The following is a 17,803-nucleotide window of genomic DNA, read 5'->3' on the forward strand; positions in this document are numbered from 1 at the left end:
GCTTATTCGGGGGAAGGTGGAAGTTTTAAATAGGAACTCGGTTGTTACTTTACACACATATGTCGATGAGATTAAAAGGACTGATTTTAAAACTTCAACCTGAGTCTTTATTTTCCAATTCCAGTACATATAAGCATTTTTATCTTGATGCCATTCTGCCTGCGTGCAATCGGACCCACCTAGGGGCGGCTGGGCTGGTGGTAGTGCCCGAGGATGGCTGCTGCTGTAGGTGTAAACAAGCAATCATCTGCAGCGGCAATGGAGAGCTGTGTTCGACATGGCCGGGCGGCTGCAGGAGGCACGGTGAAGGTGAGTGAAGCCGACGCTCGAAACGGTCAGTGACCGAAAAAGAAAACCTATTGCGACGCCCGCAGAGAGGAGTGCATTGCCGGTGACCGTGAATGACAGAGTTGGCGAGAGAGAGCAAGTTGGGCGGCCGCTGCTGTCGTGGCTCGGATGCTGTGTTGCTAATGTAGCTGCACCAGCTTCTTTGGTGCTGATGACAGCCTCTGAAAATGCGATGTCCCCATTGTCTTTTACGTAACCCTTAAACTCAGTTTGCACACTGCAGTTTAATTCAGAAAGATATATTAATCATGCGTTATTTGTTATGTAAGTGCAGTATGACCAAGATCTCATGACAAGGTACTTGCAGTTTGTGTGGCACAGAAAAGCCTGTGTTGCAAATAGGAAAGCGATCTTTGGCTTGCTTAGACTTGTAACTTAGTCTGGAAATTTCCAGCGCGTTTAGAGCAGGCTTGCTCGCCTGCGTTGGCGTACGCATCAAAGAAAAGGCTGTCCTTGAATACAATTGCATGTTTCAAAATATAGAAAAATTGCACTTCCTGTGCGCATGTAAATCATTGTTTTTTTTGTGTGGTTATAATCAGGATCACATATTTGACCGAGACGTAGTCACTTAAAAATTGAGTTTTGTGTCTCACACACACTTCATTGGCCAGTTTTCTTATTACTTAAATATTGCATAACAAATGTTAATAACCCCGATTTTAAATCTTTGCGTGCAGATGGCTAAGTTAATTGTTTTTATTTTTGGTAACTGCATCCATTATTTTGTGTCTCTAATGTTATTATCATTAAATCAGATGTCGATGTCAATTGTGCAGCTTTCTTTTTAGTAGCAACGGTAGAATCTTTCTTACCCAGAAACAAGCAATATATCGATACCGACATTACATAAAAAGAAATTTACAGTTACTGTAATCTAGTAAAGCTGTAAAATTTGTGAATGAATGACCCAACCACACCGGGATGAAGTTAATTTTCATGGTCTAATTTTTTATGTTTGCAGAAATTAAACCTGCTTCTTGAGCATGACCATGTAAAGATGCATTTGCATGACATTTCTGGCAGAAAGAGCACAGAGCCAAATACTTGGAGCAGTAAATAAGGAATTGCAAACATCTCCTTCAGAACCCGTTTTGCTCGCAATTTGATTAAATCCAAGTTGCTTTACTCTAACAGACTCTTCTCAAATATGCTAATGTTAATATATTTCATAAGCTACAGTATAAGAATACTGCTCATTCTTGTGCAATACATAAAATGAAAAGGGTTGTATTTAGTCATCAGTTTTTATGCCCAATGTTTTTGAATTTCCAGGTAGCATTAAACCTCAGAATGTTCCAGACTTGAACGCATGTAGAGAATATCCCCATGCTGGACATTTTCCCCTGTGTTTGTCCCCTTGTTTCCTCTCTTTCCCTGCCTGCAAAAGCTTTCAAACATTTGCACAAGAATTCAATGTGATGCTCGGTGAAATAAAACTGTTAAAAATAGTCCCCCCCCCCCCCCCCCCATCTAGTAATAAAATGCCTTTGTGGATTGATTTTGTGTTCACTCAACTTTGCTCCTCCATAAGTGTATTGCTGGAAAACTTCAATATATTACACGCATACAGTATGTTTCCCATCCTTGAATCTCACTGCATTTCATGACTTCTTTAAGACACCACTCTTTTACCCTCATTCTCTATGATAAGACACCAAATGTTTGAATAGGTGACTATTCTTTTACTTTTTCCTGTAATTTAAACAGACATAATGAACAGTTAAGAAACTGCATTTTAACAGTTGGGGGGGGGGGGAGAGAACAAAACTGTAACATTCAGGCCAAATATGAAATAGTTTTAAAAACTTAGTTTAAAGCCTCACTAAAATTAGAGCCAAATTCCTATTATGTATGATAAGACCGCTTCAATATGAGTATGGTGAACATCCTAGAAAACAATTTGTACTTAGTGTAAAACAACATGAGCTTCCAGCTTTTAAGGTCATTAAACACCTCTGTACTGTACCTCTGGCTCCTGCACAGACCTGGTTAAGATCGATAGCTGAAAACTTTGGGCTACTCCTAAAGCGTTGCTGGAGCTGAAGTCTCAGTCTCAATCTATGCAGAAGCAAAATTCTCCTGGCCCTGATGATCTCAGCTAGTGCAGGCTGTGTTTGATCATGTTAGCCCAGTAATATTCAATTCTAGACATTTTTCATGGAAAAACTCTTGTTTATCATATTTTCAGATATTATTTCTATTTTTCCTAATAAAGATAAAGGTCCACAAAAATGTTCAAGCAATAAGCCACATCGCTTGCTGGATTCTGACTTTTTTTTGGGGGGGGCAAAAAGATCTTTTTAAGTGAAAAAAGAAGCATGCATGTGTGGCTTTGTGGGAGGTTGGTCCCATGCCAGTGATGCCCAAACTGCTCCTACTCGATGATAGTTCCTTTCTGCAGCTATAAAATCTGCCTTCCAGGACTGAGTGGAGAGCAGCATTGCTTTAAATCATAGAGAGTTTTGTTCATTTGTAGATATTATACTTCTTGAAAGTGTCAAAATAGCTATTATCCTTCTTGAAAATAACTAAATTACATTGCTCAGCTCCAAGAGCTCAAACCTTGGCCCAGACAAAGGCTTTTTATAATTTACACAGTATATTCAATCCGCCCCTTCCTTTTTTCTTTTTTTTCCTGTTTTTTTTTAGTTTGGTAGTGAAATAATGCCCCTTTGTCCTTTCTCTTTGTGTTGGGACACGCATTTCTTTGTTTTATATTGTAGCAATGTTAAAACTTAATAACATTTTGTTCACAAGAAGTCCTAAATGTTTAAATTACTTTGAAACCAATGCAAAGCTTTTTCGGTTACTTGTGGGGGCAGCAGTTCTGTACGTAATTGTTGAGTATTTTTTCAGCTTAATTGACCTCAACCCATCAATTTGCCATCATCCCTATTAAACAGCTGCCATTTGCATTGTGTTTATCCTACTGTCCTGCAGAACAAATATGTAATCAGATGCACAGTTTGTTATACAGAAGAACGCATTAGATAGGTAAGCTGCATCGTTTAGGAATGAATACATGCAAATGAGTGAGGTAAAATTAAAATTCCAGGCTCTAGATACTTTTTTTATTTTTCCATGTTCATAGAGATCTATTCTATTGTCAGACCCAATGCGGTGTTTAAGCTGCAGTAAAAGTTTAGGGACTTTAATATCCTGCTCTGTCTCAAAGTTAGCTGGGATTATGGGGCCATGTGGCAACCTTAATTATAACATAAAAAACAGTGTGCATGGAAATGTTTTCACCTGTTGTAGGTAATCTCAGATATTATCAGCATATGGAAGCAAAACACTCATAATAAGTTTGAGTTATTGTGCAAAACTTGCACTTTTATTTATATTAAAAACAAACCCTGAAATGGGGCCTGAATTGCATGTTACTGTAGGTGTTTGTTTTGGTTTCAGGACCTTCCTGCAATGTTTAGTGCTTTATACCAGATCAGCCAGTCTGTTCAGTGGTCAACCTCAAACAACTTTCAGTTTATAAATAGTTTATTGACATATTGTTCAATAATTAATTTCTCTGTCTAAAATCTCTCCAACCTTCCATTTTCTAACGGCTTTATGCAGCACAGGGTCCCCGAGGGAGCCGAAACCTGTCTCGGCAAGCAACAGACCCAAGGCAGGGTACACCTTGATGGGACACCAGTCCATCACAGGACACACACACACCTGCTCACACCAGTTTTCCCAGAACCCAACCAACCAGTATGTCTTTGTACTGTTGGAGAAAATCTAAGTGAATATGGGGATAACATACTGTCCATACTCTACTCAGATAGCACCCCAGCAACTGAACCCAGGGCCCGAGTGCTTTGAGCCAGTAATGCTGACCGTTGCCACCCCCCCCCCCCCCCAGACTCAGATGTCTGTAAAAAAAATCCCTGTACTGTTTTATGGGTCTGGCAGTCGGTTAACTTGGAGAATTTGATGCAGTCAGTCCTATAATATTATGTTAGAATACATAGAAAACTAATAAAATATAAGCTCAAAAGAAATTAAAAAAAGAATATTAGTAGCTGCTCCAGGAAAGCATGGCAGTCACTAGTACAAGGTGCTGTACGGCTCCAGTACACAGTACCTCTAATAGTAATCCTAACCTATTTGATATATTTATATACAATTTTCTATTTCTGATAAATAAATAGAAATAATACAATTATTTGGCACTTTCCTAGACACTCCACTTAAAGGGCTTTACACCACCCCCAGTGTGCAGCACCCACCTGGGTGATGCGACGGCAGCCATAGTGCGCCAGTATGCTTCCCACGCGCCAGCTGTAAGCAGGGAGGAGAACGGAGTAGGAGGCCAATATGGGGGGATGTTTGGCCAGGACAGCAGGGTTAACACTCCTACTCTTTATGAGAAACACTCCGGGATTTTTAATGACCGCAGAGTCAGAATCTCTTTTTTTTTTTAAGTCTCATCTGAAGGTCGGTGCCTTTTTTTACACTGTAGTGTCTCCATCACTATACTGGGACATTAGGACCTACACAGTCTAGAGGGGCAGGCCCCCTCCCCGACTGGCCCCACTAACACCTCTTCCATCAGCAACACTAGCTTTTCCCAGGAGGTCTCCCATCCAGGTACTCACCAGGGTCACACCTGCTGAGCTTCAGTGGGTTGCAGGGTGATATAGCTTCTGGCTAATCAACCTGATTGGCTAGTCGAGCTCCACTTGGCTTTTGTCTTTGGATTCAAAGGTATTCAGTGTCAGACTTCATTTCTGTGCATTACATTCAGATACATTGATTGCACTGTCCCAGCCTATGCCAGAGTGAATCTTAAATCGGAGCCTAGGTTTTGTTTCTCTGAGATGTCTGAGCTGATAGTTATTGTGTGCTGCCCAGGAGATCTGTGGCCGCAAGCTGCTGTTAAGCTGTTAAGCTCCTGCTATGTCGGTCTGGTTGCGTTGCCTGGGATATTGGCCGGATGTCTCTTCTCATGTGGATTGTTGTGTGCTTCCAGGTGCTGGAATGTGGAGTGTGCGAAGACGTCTTCTCCCTGCAAGGGGATAAAGTCCCCCGGCTGCTACTGTGTGGCCACACGGTTTGCCATGACTGCCTCACCCGCCTGCCCTTGCACGGCAGGGCCATCCGCTGCCCCTTCGACAGACAGGTCACCGAGCTGGGTGAGCTCTGGGCTGGGTTGTTTCCATGGAGACGACAAGGCCCTGACTTTGAAATTGCTTACTGTGGCTAAATTTGCATCAGCTGGGGCATATGACTGTTTAATTATAATTCACTGACTTAATAAACTGGAGTTTGTTTTTTTGTGTTTTGGAGGACAAAAAAACAAACGGAGAAAAAAAGATGAATTGGTATTCATAGGGACCCATGTTATAAAATTCTAAAATAAGAAGTATCTAGAATGGCATTTAAAATCCTTTATAGATTGGAAATTCAGTTACAGAAACAGTCATTATCATCGTGGTATTTTGGGTTTAAGACTGACTGCTAACATTTAATGAGATTGAAGTTTTCTTCTGTATCCTGGGTGATATACATGTATGTGAAGTTCTAGGGGTTTACATGCAGTGTAGTGGCACTGGTCTAAAACAACCTTGGAGATGTCTAAATGAAGATGAACACAGAACTGATACAAGAAACCTCCTGGTGGAAATAACCTTAAGGGAACAAGCTGCACTATCTTTTAAAAAGCTGCTTTATCTTTAAAAGTTAACAGAAACACCAACAATTGTCCAAATTAGAAACATGAAACTACAGTCAACATTTAGACTCAAGGTAAAAAAATAGTTAGAGTGTAAATGTTTTTTTAATAACTAAGTGTATGGAAAATGAACAGTGCAGGGTCCAGTACTTATCATGAAATTGTCTCAAAAGTGTGTGACGCTCAGAATTAATTAAATCAGATTTTCCTCATTCTGACTTTGCAACAGTCAATCAACTATGGAGTTTTAATCTATTTTAGAAGTTTAATATACAGTATGAATAATTTAATTTTTTACAATTGTTTTTATACAGAATGTTAGCCTGGATGTTCAGCTACAAACCCACATTGTTATTAATTAAAATTAATAAACAGATTTATATTTTACATATGTAACCATTCATCCATTTTTAGCCTCCTATTCCTAGTGAGGGTTAGAGCCTTGTCTAATCATTGTTATATAAATTGTTGTATAAAATTTATACCTGGAGCTGCCCTTTTGTATGGTTTTACATCTTAGAGGAAGACATAGAAGAACAAGGAATGAAGAACACATTTTTATTTTGCATGAGAAGTAAGAACATAAAGAAGCTTGCACAATATACAGATCACAGAATCAATTTCTTGAACTTGTTTTGATAAGTTGATTCTAACAATTGTGCAATATCTTGGGATGTGAACTTTCTATGGTAATATGACAGTTTTGAATGTGTGTGTTTGTTTAGGAGATTCTGGAGTCTGGGGACTGAAGAAGAACTTTGCTCTGCTTGAGCTCCTTGAGAGACTGCAGCATGGGGCCTCTAACCAGTCAGGCATGTCAGAAGATGCCTTAGGAGGAGCTGGAGAGGTAGAAGACTGTTCACTGGGCATTCTCAGTAGTGTTAAACTCCTGAGTGTGGCATTGTGGCTATCTCTCAGGCTTTATTTTGTACCTTATGATCTGGTGACATTGAGTTTGTACAGTGCACAATGCTTTAGGTACAGGTAGTGGACACAAAATGGAAACACCTGGGTAAACTGGGAAGACCAAGTATATTGAAGCTAGGGCTTCTACACTGGTGTGGCTCATGCATTAATTAAGCAAATAACATCCCAGAATGCTTTAGTGTCCTGCATAAAAATGTTGGAGAGACCTGGTTGCCTATAATTCTAGCTAGCGTGGCAGCAAGAGGAGATCTCACTGACTTTCAAACAGGGGTGATTTGTATGGTGCATTTGGCAGAACCTTCAGTGACCAAGTGACTGAGAGAAAGACATAAGGAAAAGGAAACTTTGGGCAGGAGCTCATACTCCAGGATCGTGATGTCTGTGCATTGATGCGAAGTGTGAGCCAAACAGCCGAGCAACTGTGGATCATTTCAACCTGGAGCATGGATAGCCAGTTTAATCAAGCACAGTCCACCTAGAGCTCCACAGAGTGAGATAGAATAGTCTGGTGGCGGTGTACAGTATAAACCACTCATCACAGCTGGTAATGCACGTTTGCATTTTCAGTGGAGCAAAGAGCACAGGCAACAGAAAACCAAGCTGTAGAGAAATTTGATATTGTCAGATGATTCATCCTTTACTCTATTCTCGACAAATGTTGCAGCAATTCTTGTCTGCTGGGATAGGTATCTTCCAGGATGACAGTGCGCTCATCCACAGAGCGTATGTGGTTGCCCAGTGATTTCATGGGCATGATGGTGATGTATACATATTTGGTGACAAAGAAGGTCATGACATCTGAACCCAGTCAAGTATATATGAAATATTCTGAAAGGATGCCTGAAACGGTTTTCCACCTCCTCCATCCAGGAATGAGTTGTTTGACTCTTCCTCTCTGCCACAGAGTATACAGTTTGTTCTGGCGGCACTTGCTGGCCCAACGCCCAATTAAAATACTTCATATTGGTGTTTCCATTTTGTGTCCACCCCTGTGACAAATTTTCAGAAATGAAGATTAGCATTTGTTCATAGTAACTGTTCTCCATAGAATTTGCCTTTGATTTTGACTAACTAGAATGCATTTTATTTTATTTTTCCAAAATTGTAAATTACGTTGCATCTGTTTTAATTAGAAATGGGTAGTAAAACACACATTAAGTTAGTGCATTCCAAACCCCTTCTTTGTTAAAAAAGCCCTTATCTGTGCTTTGAGGAAAGCCTGTTTTTTTAACATAGAAAGCAAAGGCATAACACATGTTTAAACATAATTTTACAAAGAAATAATCATCTTTGGTGTTGCTGGTGTTGATATGTTCTTTTTGGCCAACTCCAACACGCTCAACCTTCCCTTCTTTCCAAGCGCATCATCCGCTGTGACGAGGACGAGAATCACATCGCGTCCATGTACTGCACTGTGTGCGCCACTCACCTGTGTGCAGACTGCTCCCAGCTCACGCACTCCACCCGCACCCTAGCCAAGCACAGACGCGTCCCCCTTGCCGACAAGCCCCATGAGAAGACTCTGTGTCCCCAGCACCAGGTGCATGCCATCGAGTTTGTCTGCCTGGAAGATGCCTGTCAGCCAGGCCCACTCATGTGCTGTGTGTGCAAAGAGTACGGGAAGCACCAAGGCCACAAGGTAAGTCATCACAATCCACAACAGCTAGACTGCTGCTGCTGTTTTGGATAGCCTCTAATCACACAGTGTTGACTGTCACAGCTGTTATGTACTCTGAAGTCTGAGTAATGTTCCGTTTAGCTGTGTGATTAACGTCTGATAATTTGATGAAAGTTTCCTGAATTGAAGTGTGGGAATTGATGAATGTCAGGCACAGGCTTTTCTAAAACTCCTTAATGTGTGTTGCATTTTTCCATTTTTGAATGCATGATGTTTAGCTTATGATTGTGTCTGTATGGGTATGGTAACAGACAGTTTTGGCTCTACATGTGATTTGAAGTTGCTAATTTACACCTGTTTCTTAAGGTAAGAAGATACCAACATCCAGTCCTTTTCAAATCATGCAGTGTTTTCCCCCCCCCCCCCACACTTTCAGCATGCAGTGTTGGAAGCCGAAGCAAATCAGATCCGTGCTTCCATTCTGGACATGGCTCACTGCATTCGTACTTTTACCGAGGAGATCTCAGAGTATTCCCGAAAACTGGTGGGCATTGTGCAGCAGATCGAGGGGGGAGAACAGATTGTGGAAGATGGCATCGGCATGGCTCACACAGAACATGTAAGGAAGATCGAATGGCACTTTCTCTGCAAAGACCTGCTGAGGCCTGACCAAGTCAGTACTTGAATAGTCGTGGAGAAAATCTGTAGATGCATATAGACGTGACATCTGAGGGCAGCCTGCTGTTTCAAATCCCTTCTTTATGTTAATTGTTAATTATGTTATGTGACCAAAAATGTACAGATTACCAATAAGTACTCCAAAACTGTTTTTGCTCGTACTGTAGATAAGAACTTCTTGACTACAGAGGCAAAACATTTTATTCAGTGCCTGAGAATAGAATTGGCATGGCTTGGGGTTAATGAGTATTTTCTAGTGTGTGTGTGTGTGAGAGCCTTCTTGCATTTCTTCCTTCCTGTCCATCCAGGTGCCTGGTACGGCTGAAAGCGCGCGCTCTTGTGTCCGAGCTTACTTTGCAGACCTGCACGAGACACTGTGCCGCCAGGAGGAGATGGCCCTGAGTGTGGTTGACGCCCACGTGCGAGAAAAACTCATCTGGCTTCGTCAGCAGCAGGAAGACATGACCATATTGCTGTCGCAGGTCTCCACTGCCTGCCTTCACTGTGAGAAGACATTGCAACAGGTATGGCACCGTCAACAAAAGGAAAGGAACGAAAGGAAATGTCTGGAGAGTTGCACTGCGTGGCTGTGAAGGTTGCCTGTGAGCGGAAATGGAGCAGAGCTGCATTCATTACAGTGAGGACTTGTGTAGTGTTGGCTGTCAGGGAGGCACGTGGCGAGGTCCTCTGAATTTGTGAGCGCCTGTGAGTAGCCATGTGCTAAACCTGGTGGGGGCAGAGCTTCACTCTTCATTCATACAAGTGCTGGTTTAAACTTTCATGTAGGAAGTGATCCAGGCATGACAGGGACCTTTTTACACTTTTTCCTTCTGGAATGCATAAACTCTGAGGAAAGTGTTTAGAAAGCTATTTATCATATCAATGGTTTTCGTTTTATTGGTTTGACTGCCCATCTGTGTAAGATGCAGAATTATTATTAATAAGGAGAAATACAAATGCCAGAAATACCTTTTTTTCTTTAGTGTGGTTGCTGTAGGAAGTAGTTTATGAAATGCAGGGATCAAAACTAGCTGGACCTTGGCTGGAAAAAGATTGGAACCCACCGCGGTCTCAGAGGAGTTTTAAAAATCAAAGTCCTCACGTTTAATATCGAGGAACCATTTCAATAGAGCAGGACTCTAGATGTTAAGAAATATGGCATGGTTGAAGGTGAATTTGCCTTATTATTGTTGTTTTCTACATTGTACAGGATGATTGCAGAGTTGTTTTGGCAAAACAAGAGATCACAAGACTACTAGAAACACTCCAGAAACAACAGCAGCAATTCACAGAGCTTGCTGATCATATTCAGCTTGACGCCAGTATTCCGGTCACCTTCACCAAGGTAAAGTGAGGACAGTATTTGTTGCAGCTCTCCTGATCTTGGTGTGCTTCCTATTACACATAATTTGATGTGTTTCAAAACTAACTCCTGTTCAGCAGTATCTGATCTCCTATGTAATTTTGTAAAAGAAAACATTAGAATGAATATACTGTATTGTTTTAGGAAAGTCCAATAGAATTAAAGCATATTTTGAATATTTCACTTCTAAAAATGTTTTGTGAAGCTTCCCTTTTTTGTGCTAACAACAGATGTACTTCAAATGTTTTTCTATTTCCTAAGTCTTACTTTTTGTTACCCTTCTCTTCAGGATAACAGGGTGCACATAGGCCCAAAAATGGAGATTCGTGTGGTGACGTTAGGGCTGGACGGGGCAGGAAAAACCACAATTCTTTTTAAACTAAAGCAGGATGAGTTCATGCAGCCCATTCCAACAATAGGTAAAACGTCTGCAGGATATCTGTACAACTAAACCTGGAGTTTGTTTATGCATAGTCTGCTTTATTTTTATTGCAGGAATCCATATCTGAAATGGGTAAACGTTTTTGTTTTCTGTAAAATATTTAACTATTTAATTATGGTTTTATTTATTATGGTTTCCAGGCAATCAGTATGGTATTAAAATGAAAGAGAAACATTGTAAAAAAAAACCTAGCCCATCCAGTAATACCTGTTAATGTTTAAACTTTGGGTGATATAAGATTTTATTCCACCCCTAACTTGTTGACCTTAGCTTGTTTTTGGTGGTATCTTTTAAAACAGTTAAGAAAAATGATTATTTTGAAGGCCTGTAAGACCCAATTTTAGGTTTTACACACATTTCTGTGGTGTAACACCTTGTATTATACCCATTCTATTAAAAAATTATGTATATACACGTGCACATACCCTGTCTTAAAGTTGCTTTACTTTGAGTAGTTGATGGGTAAGATTTCTATCAGAGCCAGCTCTTAAAAAAACACAGTAAAACCAAACCTAAAGGTAGACTGCATAGTCGTTCAGTGGAGTTATTGTTCAGGTGACCTTTAACCGTATCATTCCTTGTTTTCTAGGTTTCAACGTGGAAACAGTGGAATACAAAAACCTAAAGTTTACTATTTGGGATGTAGGTGGCAAACATAAATTGAGGCCGCTTTGGAAACATTATTATCTAAACACACAAGGTATGCATCAGAATCCAAATATTTATTCAGAATATATCCAATATTTGATTTTCAAATTTGGATTAAAATTAAATTCATGATCTGGTGTGGGAGTTGTCTACCTTGATATATTGCCAGGTCTTAAACTTCTAAACAAGATGAATAGGCCACTTTTGACAGAATACCTTTTTGTGTCAGTTGTGGAATATGGAAATCCAGGTTATACCCACAGGCTGATTTGGTGATCCATTATAGATGAGACAACAGGACAAGATGTTCTCACTCTACTCAGGATATAATATTGTGTAAATTTCCTCTTGTCCAGGAGCAATTTCAAAGCATGAATTGTCATCTCTTCTATTGCCCAGTCAGCTGAGGATAACCGTACTCTCTTGGTAGGCTTTTTTAATTCAGTAGTGCTATGCAAATGAAAGCAATACTGCTGGGATAAATGTATAGTAAATCCTTGTTTAAAAGCCTGATCTTATGGTTGAGTCTTTAAAGCCTTTAGTCACCCTGTTGCTCCTCAATACTGTACATTCATGAAGATGGTCATACAGGTACACCTCTCAATATTTTTCTTAAAGAATCACTGAGAACTGTGTCTTTCATAGCGGAGCACTTTTATCTTTTAGTGTTTTGAGGGTTTTGTGACAGAGGAAGGGGGGTTTGCAGGTGAAAGATGTGAGGAGCTTGGAGAGTGGCCTGAGATGATCATACGTCACAGGCTCTTTTCCATGAGCATCCAAGCCTTTATCTGGCCTTCCAATGTTATTTTTCAAGAATGTCTTATAACAGCTGTGCCTTAGATTCGCAGCTGGGGATTCTTTGGAAAATTATCAATTACATAAAAAGCATGTTCCTTTTAAAAACTTAATGTTACTAAATAGAGTGGTTTCTGGTTATCTTTTTCTCTTCCACTGGGAATTTGAGTTTTTTTCTGAACCTGTTATATGAATGTTGTTCTTCTTTAATACCCCTTTTCCACTTGCATTGACAAACCTGACCCTTGATTTTAACCTACTGTAAGTTGTCCTAACTGACAGACTTTGCATGTTTATCAACTGAACTACCCAAGCTGTTGTAAATAGTGTCTTACACAGTAGAATCACAGGAGAGACAATCTGATAGAGAGTACCAGTTTGTTCTTCTCACTTTATTTTTTTTTTCTGAGCAATGCATCAGGTTTCAGCTGATGCCCAATCTACTATAGTTAATTCTAATCCAATTTGTTTTCAGACTGAGGATTCCAGCTGTTCTGGAGTACAGCAGTCTGCCCAAATTGTTACAAGAGCCTACAAGTCTTTAGGAAAGGGCCAAACTGTCTTCTTCAACAACTCTACAGGGTGCTACTGTACCTTCTTTCTCTCTTGTGCACTGACTGAGGATTATGCACTGTCAAAATATTGTACATTAAGCCTAGAGAGCTAGATAGGTTGTGGAGTTTCATGCACCGGTTTCCACTTGACGTGACCAAACACTCACTGGACCATACGGATCCCTCATAGCTCGGATGTGCCAGAAAAAAAGGGGCATTTATTGTGATGTAAACCCTTTAGAAGATCATGAAAATCGTGGGGTTAGACCCTAATTGTCTAAAAGTGTACCACTTTTGTGTTCCCAGCGGTGGTGTTTGTGATTGACAGCTGTCACAGAGACAGGCTGATGGAGTCCCACAGTGAGCTGGCCAAGCTGCTGACAGAAAAAGAACTGCGAGACGCGCTGCTTCTCATATTCGCCAATAAACAGGTACGTATACAGTATTTTGTATCTTGAAGTAACATGTATGACGCCCATAATGGGTCATCATTTGCTTGTCCATACAGCTAACTGCTCTTCTAAAATGTTAGAGCAGTGAGCGCCAAACTATCACTGCGTTTTCCGCCTATTTTACTCAAAGTGCGCTCACACTGTTGGAGAAAGTGGACAGGGACTTCAACCTTCAAGTTGCCATTTTCTGGTTAGTCTAATTATTTAGATGTATAATTGTTTCATTATAGTTAAATGTAATAAGTGTAATCAGGATCAGAGGTGTAGCTGTATCTTTGATGTAGAATACATATTATATATAGTAGAATATTTGTCATTATGTTAGGAAGTTGGCTTTGGCAGTGATCTTCTAGCTCAAAAGGAGGGTTACTGTTGTGTAGAGTCATCATATTAAACGTATTGTAGAGAGGCTGGTGATTTGGATGTGAAAATATTTACAAATAATGAACAGACTTTCATAGCGTTAAGGATAGTGTGTGCATTGAGATTTACCTTTATGAATAAATTTAGTGCATTATACTCATCTTACATAACATGCGTTAATTTCAACCCTGTGTTTGTAACTGTATGGCCTAACATTGTTATTAAAATCCTGTATTGCCTTTCTTCTTCTGCGTTGTCTAGAAGATGATAATGGTGTTTTTACATAAACACAGGTCTCTTCAAATCTGTAAGTTTTCTGTGCTACATACATCTAACACTCTGCACTAGTCCTCTTCCAAGTGTTTTTCAGCCTTAGCTTTTGGAAGTCTTTTCAAATTTCCTTTGCAGCATCTACAGTGCTTGCTAATCCTTCTATTTCAGTACTGTCTGTAAAATATGACAGGTTTACTAACTAGAATCAAGATCATTGATATAAATTAGCTGTAGGGGTCCTAACACAGATTTCCCCTTTGGGTCCAACTGCTCATTTTAGAAACAATAGTCTTCTTTTGATTTTGTTTAGTATTGAACTAGGTACTATTGTTACTACTGGTGTATTAATGGTGTCTCCTTTCCCTTATCTCTCCAGGATACAGTAATTACCCATTTGCATCTGTAAATATTGTATTTAAATGCTTCTTATGCCACCTTATGTATTAGCTTTTTAACCCTTTGTATGTATTACTAGATACCTGTGACACCTGTGATTGAACAGAACTGTATATTGATTGTATAGGGTAATATTTGTAAATATATATTTTTGAGGTTCCACTACATCCCTGCCTTCATATTATTTCAAAGTAATAGTTATCTAATGGACCCTAACACCTGTGGTAAGGATAGTTTATTTTCATTTTTAAACTAATATTGCTTACTTAATGGCTGACTATAAGGTAAATCTACCTTGGATCATCCGCTGGAAGTATTGCATTCCGTGATTTAGGAGTAAGTCTGTGTTTTGAAGATTGGTTGATTGACTGATCTTTGTGCTGACGTGTGTCCTCCCGGTCCCCCAGGACGTGGCCGGCGCGGTCTCCGTGGAGGAGATGACGGAACTGCTGAGCTTGCACAAGCTGTGCTGTGGCCGCAGTTGGCACATCCAGGGCTGCGACGCTCGGAGCGGGACGGGGCTGCACGAGGGCCTGGACTGGCTGTCCCGGCAGCTGGTGGCCGCGGGGGTGCTGGATGTGGCCTGAGCTCCTTCCGAGGTTGGGCCCGCCCCTCTCCATCGGCTTCCCTTGACGATTTGACTCACATTCTGTAACACCCCACCGCTAACTCATTGTTACCCTTATTGGTTTGCGTTCTGTTACACGGCAAGGCTGTGGGAAAGAGAGTTGGGGTGGGGTTGAGGTTCCTATAGCATCTCCTCCCTGAGAGGATCTGCTCTGTGACACCTGGTGGCTCATTGGCCCATGAGCTGTAGATGAGGGTTCTTTCCACTGCTTCCAGCAGACCATTTGTAAAAGGTCAAATTTTTGTCTCAGCTTTCCCTTTGATGTTGATAAACATGTCAACCTAATGGTGTTAAATTGAAGTTTCAGGCCTGCTGGTATACACGCAGTATCCTTTTTGTCCCACATTGTGCTCCCTTCATTGTTCATGGGGGTCTTCCTGTTGATGAAAAGGGGAGGTCTAATGAAATTGGCCTATTTCTGAAATTGTCTAGTGGACTATTCTAAAGTCCTGTTCAAGACCTCCCAGTTTTGCTAGTGATTCTGAACAGTCCCCTGGTAACATATCATGGATTTGGATCATCAACACAGTTTTGTTTCATTGTTTTTGCTTTGGAAGATGCTATAGATTTAACTGGATAGATTTTAACTGGTAGGTGGAATGCAGTAGTATCTGTTGTCCAGCTAGCAAGAAGTCTAAAAGACTATCTTCTTAAAACCTCTCTTTGTAAATTGTATTACTTATGTTTAAATCATGGTCAGTTAAGGAACCTTATGGCTATGACCCGGGTTAATGATGTTTATAAAAGTTATTCCATCTCCTGTTTTGAGGGGAGGATTCAGTAGAGGTGCAGTGGGTGCACCTGTCATCTGTTCATTCGTCCTATAAGGCTGAAACATAGAAAGGAGGAAGAAAGAGAAATATGATGCTGGGGATTTGGAGATCCATGGTAGCAGCTTTTCATCTGCAGAATGTGGTATTCTACGTTGTTTGCCAACTGCTGTATAAACTACTCCATTTGAAGCACATCCTGCATAAGCAGAAAAAGACTGCTCCAGAATCTTAGTTCTGGATGGTGTTTCTCAAAAATTGTATTCCTTCAGTACTAATAGATCATTTTCATTTCATATGCATATGCATTCAGGGCAAAAAATTGATGTGATGCCTAGTATTTAAGTATTTGCTTACAATTGTTCTTGGACTATCCAATGCATTCAGGCATTGCCATGATTATATGACTCACCACCTCCAGCCACCTGAAGGTGTTGAGGAACATCATGGAAATTTATGTTCTTTGCTGTAAACACCCTGAGCAGTCCGAGAGATATCTTGTTTTGTATCCTTTAGTGGCTGAAAAGTATTTTGAGTCACTGATTACTACATGGGGAAAAATGTGATTAGTAGATCCTGAAGCACTTCAGTGACTTCAGCTCTGTGATGTGTACTTTAAATGCTTGAAAGTGATCATCCTGTTTCCCATCAAGGTCTGCAGACGAAAGTTTCTCTGTCATGAAGACTGCTAGGTGACCAGTATCCAAATCAGCCTTGCATGTGGAGCAGGGAAGTAACTGCCTGATATTTCTGACTGATGAACATTATTTCCATTAAAAGGAAATATTATATTTCTTATTTTATAAGTTATCTGCATGTGTAGTTATGTAAAAAGAACACCCAGATTTAATGCACCCTTTAGCCCATTTCCATGTTGCAATTTTAAAGACTCATTGGGCATCAGTCTTGAACTGATCCCAGATTCAGGCAAAACCCATCTATAGGACAGCACTTAAGAAATTAAAGAATTAAAAACACTTCACAAGAAAGATAATCTACTTTTCACTGGATTTGAACAGTGATGGAATACAGTAGTACAGTACGTGTAGCTGGTAGAAAGTGTAGAAGATTGGCTGCATTTTTCTGGAAATCTTTACTAAAAGCTTGGAGCTTTTGTTTTGCAGAAAGTGATTTTCTACAGTTATCCATAACTGACCAACTGCTGTAAAAATGCTACATTTCAAGTACATCCTGTTTAATTATAGTGCAACATGGACTGATGTTACACATCATCTAAGATTTACTTTGCAGAAATGTCTAGTTTTCACTCTGGGTTTGGTCTATGAAACATTACATTGCATTTTTTATTGTACTACACCAAGGTACCATCATTGTGTTTTTCCTGAGAAATTCAAAGAACGTGTAGGTTCATCTTAACACTATCTTCATCATTTAACATCTTAATGTAAGTTTACTACTTGTACCTATTGAAAAAGCATGTCTGAATTTGATTCATTTAGTAACTATCCTACAGGTTAACCATCATTGCTGTGGATTAGTGGAAAATAATACATGGCATTACTTTGTAAACCCATGAAAACACAGTACACATCTAAACAAGAACATTTGTAACTTGAGTGAAGTGTGTATTGAGAAATGCTTTTGTATACCATTCAATAATGTGAATTAGTTTTCTGCTGTTGAAATAAAAACCACCTTGTGGACATAATAGTTGATTTCGTTACAGAACTAAGATCTTACAGCTGTTTCACTTTGTGGGTGGAAAAAAATGAATCCGTTAAAACACAAGAACCTACAACCACTGCAAGAATATCATTAGAAACTATTCACTTCCAGTATTACTTGAAATCACTTAATTTTGCTTCATCTCTCCCATAACATATGTTCATCATGAAACCTTCAGTGTCCCC

At 40.0% G+C, this 17,803-nt stretch overlaps 1 protein-coding gene across 2 annotated transcripts; it reads left to right on the forward strand.

Annotated features, from left to right (window-relative positions):
- Window positions 1-181: 181 nt before the first annotated feature.
- trim23 (tripartite motif containing 23) lies at window positions 182-17,596 on the forward strand. 2 transcript variants are annotated; one of them, XM_088909879.1, is made up of 11 exons: window positions 182-309; window positions 5,324-5,486; window positions 6,751-6,872; window positions 8,313-8,591; window positions 9,007-9,189; window positions 9,557-9,772; window positions 10,459-10,593; window positions 10,901-11,030; window positions 11,643-11,753; window positions 13,357-13,481; window positions 14,942-17,596. In XM_088909879.1, the coding sequence occupies exons 1-11, from the start codon at window positions 214-216 to the stop codon at window positions 15,119-15,121; spliced, it is 1,740 nt and encodes a 579-aa protein (XP_088766005.1). In that variant the 5' UTR covers window positions 182-213; the 3' UTR covers window positions 15,122-17,596. The 2 variants fall into 2 exon arrangements, with proteins under 2 accessions (XP_088766005.1, XP_088766006.1); XM_088909880.1 differs by lacking the exon at window positions 9,007-9,189 and having other exon boundaries at window positions 199-309.
- The last annotated feature ends 207 nt before the right edge of the window (window positions 17,597-17,803 follow it).

Source organism: Atractosteus spatula, chromosome 3 (genome assembly GCF_055471065.1).
Source record: "Atractosteus spatula isolate fAtrSpa1 chromosome 3, fAtrSpa1.hap1, whole genome shotgun sequence".
In the NCBI taxonomy this organism is placed as follows: domain Eukaryota; kingdom Metazoa; phylum Chordata; class Actinopteri; order Semionotiformes; family Lepisosteidae; genus Atractosteus; species Atractosteus spatula.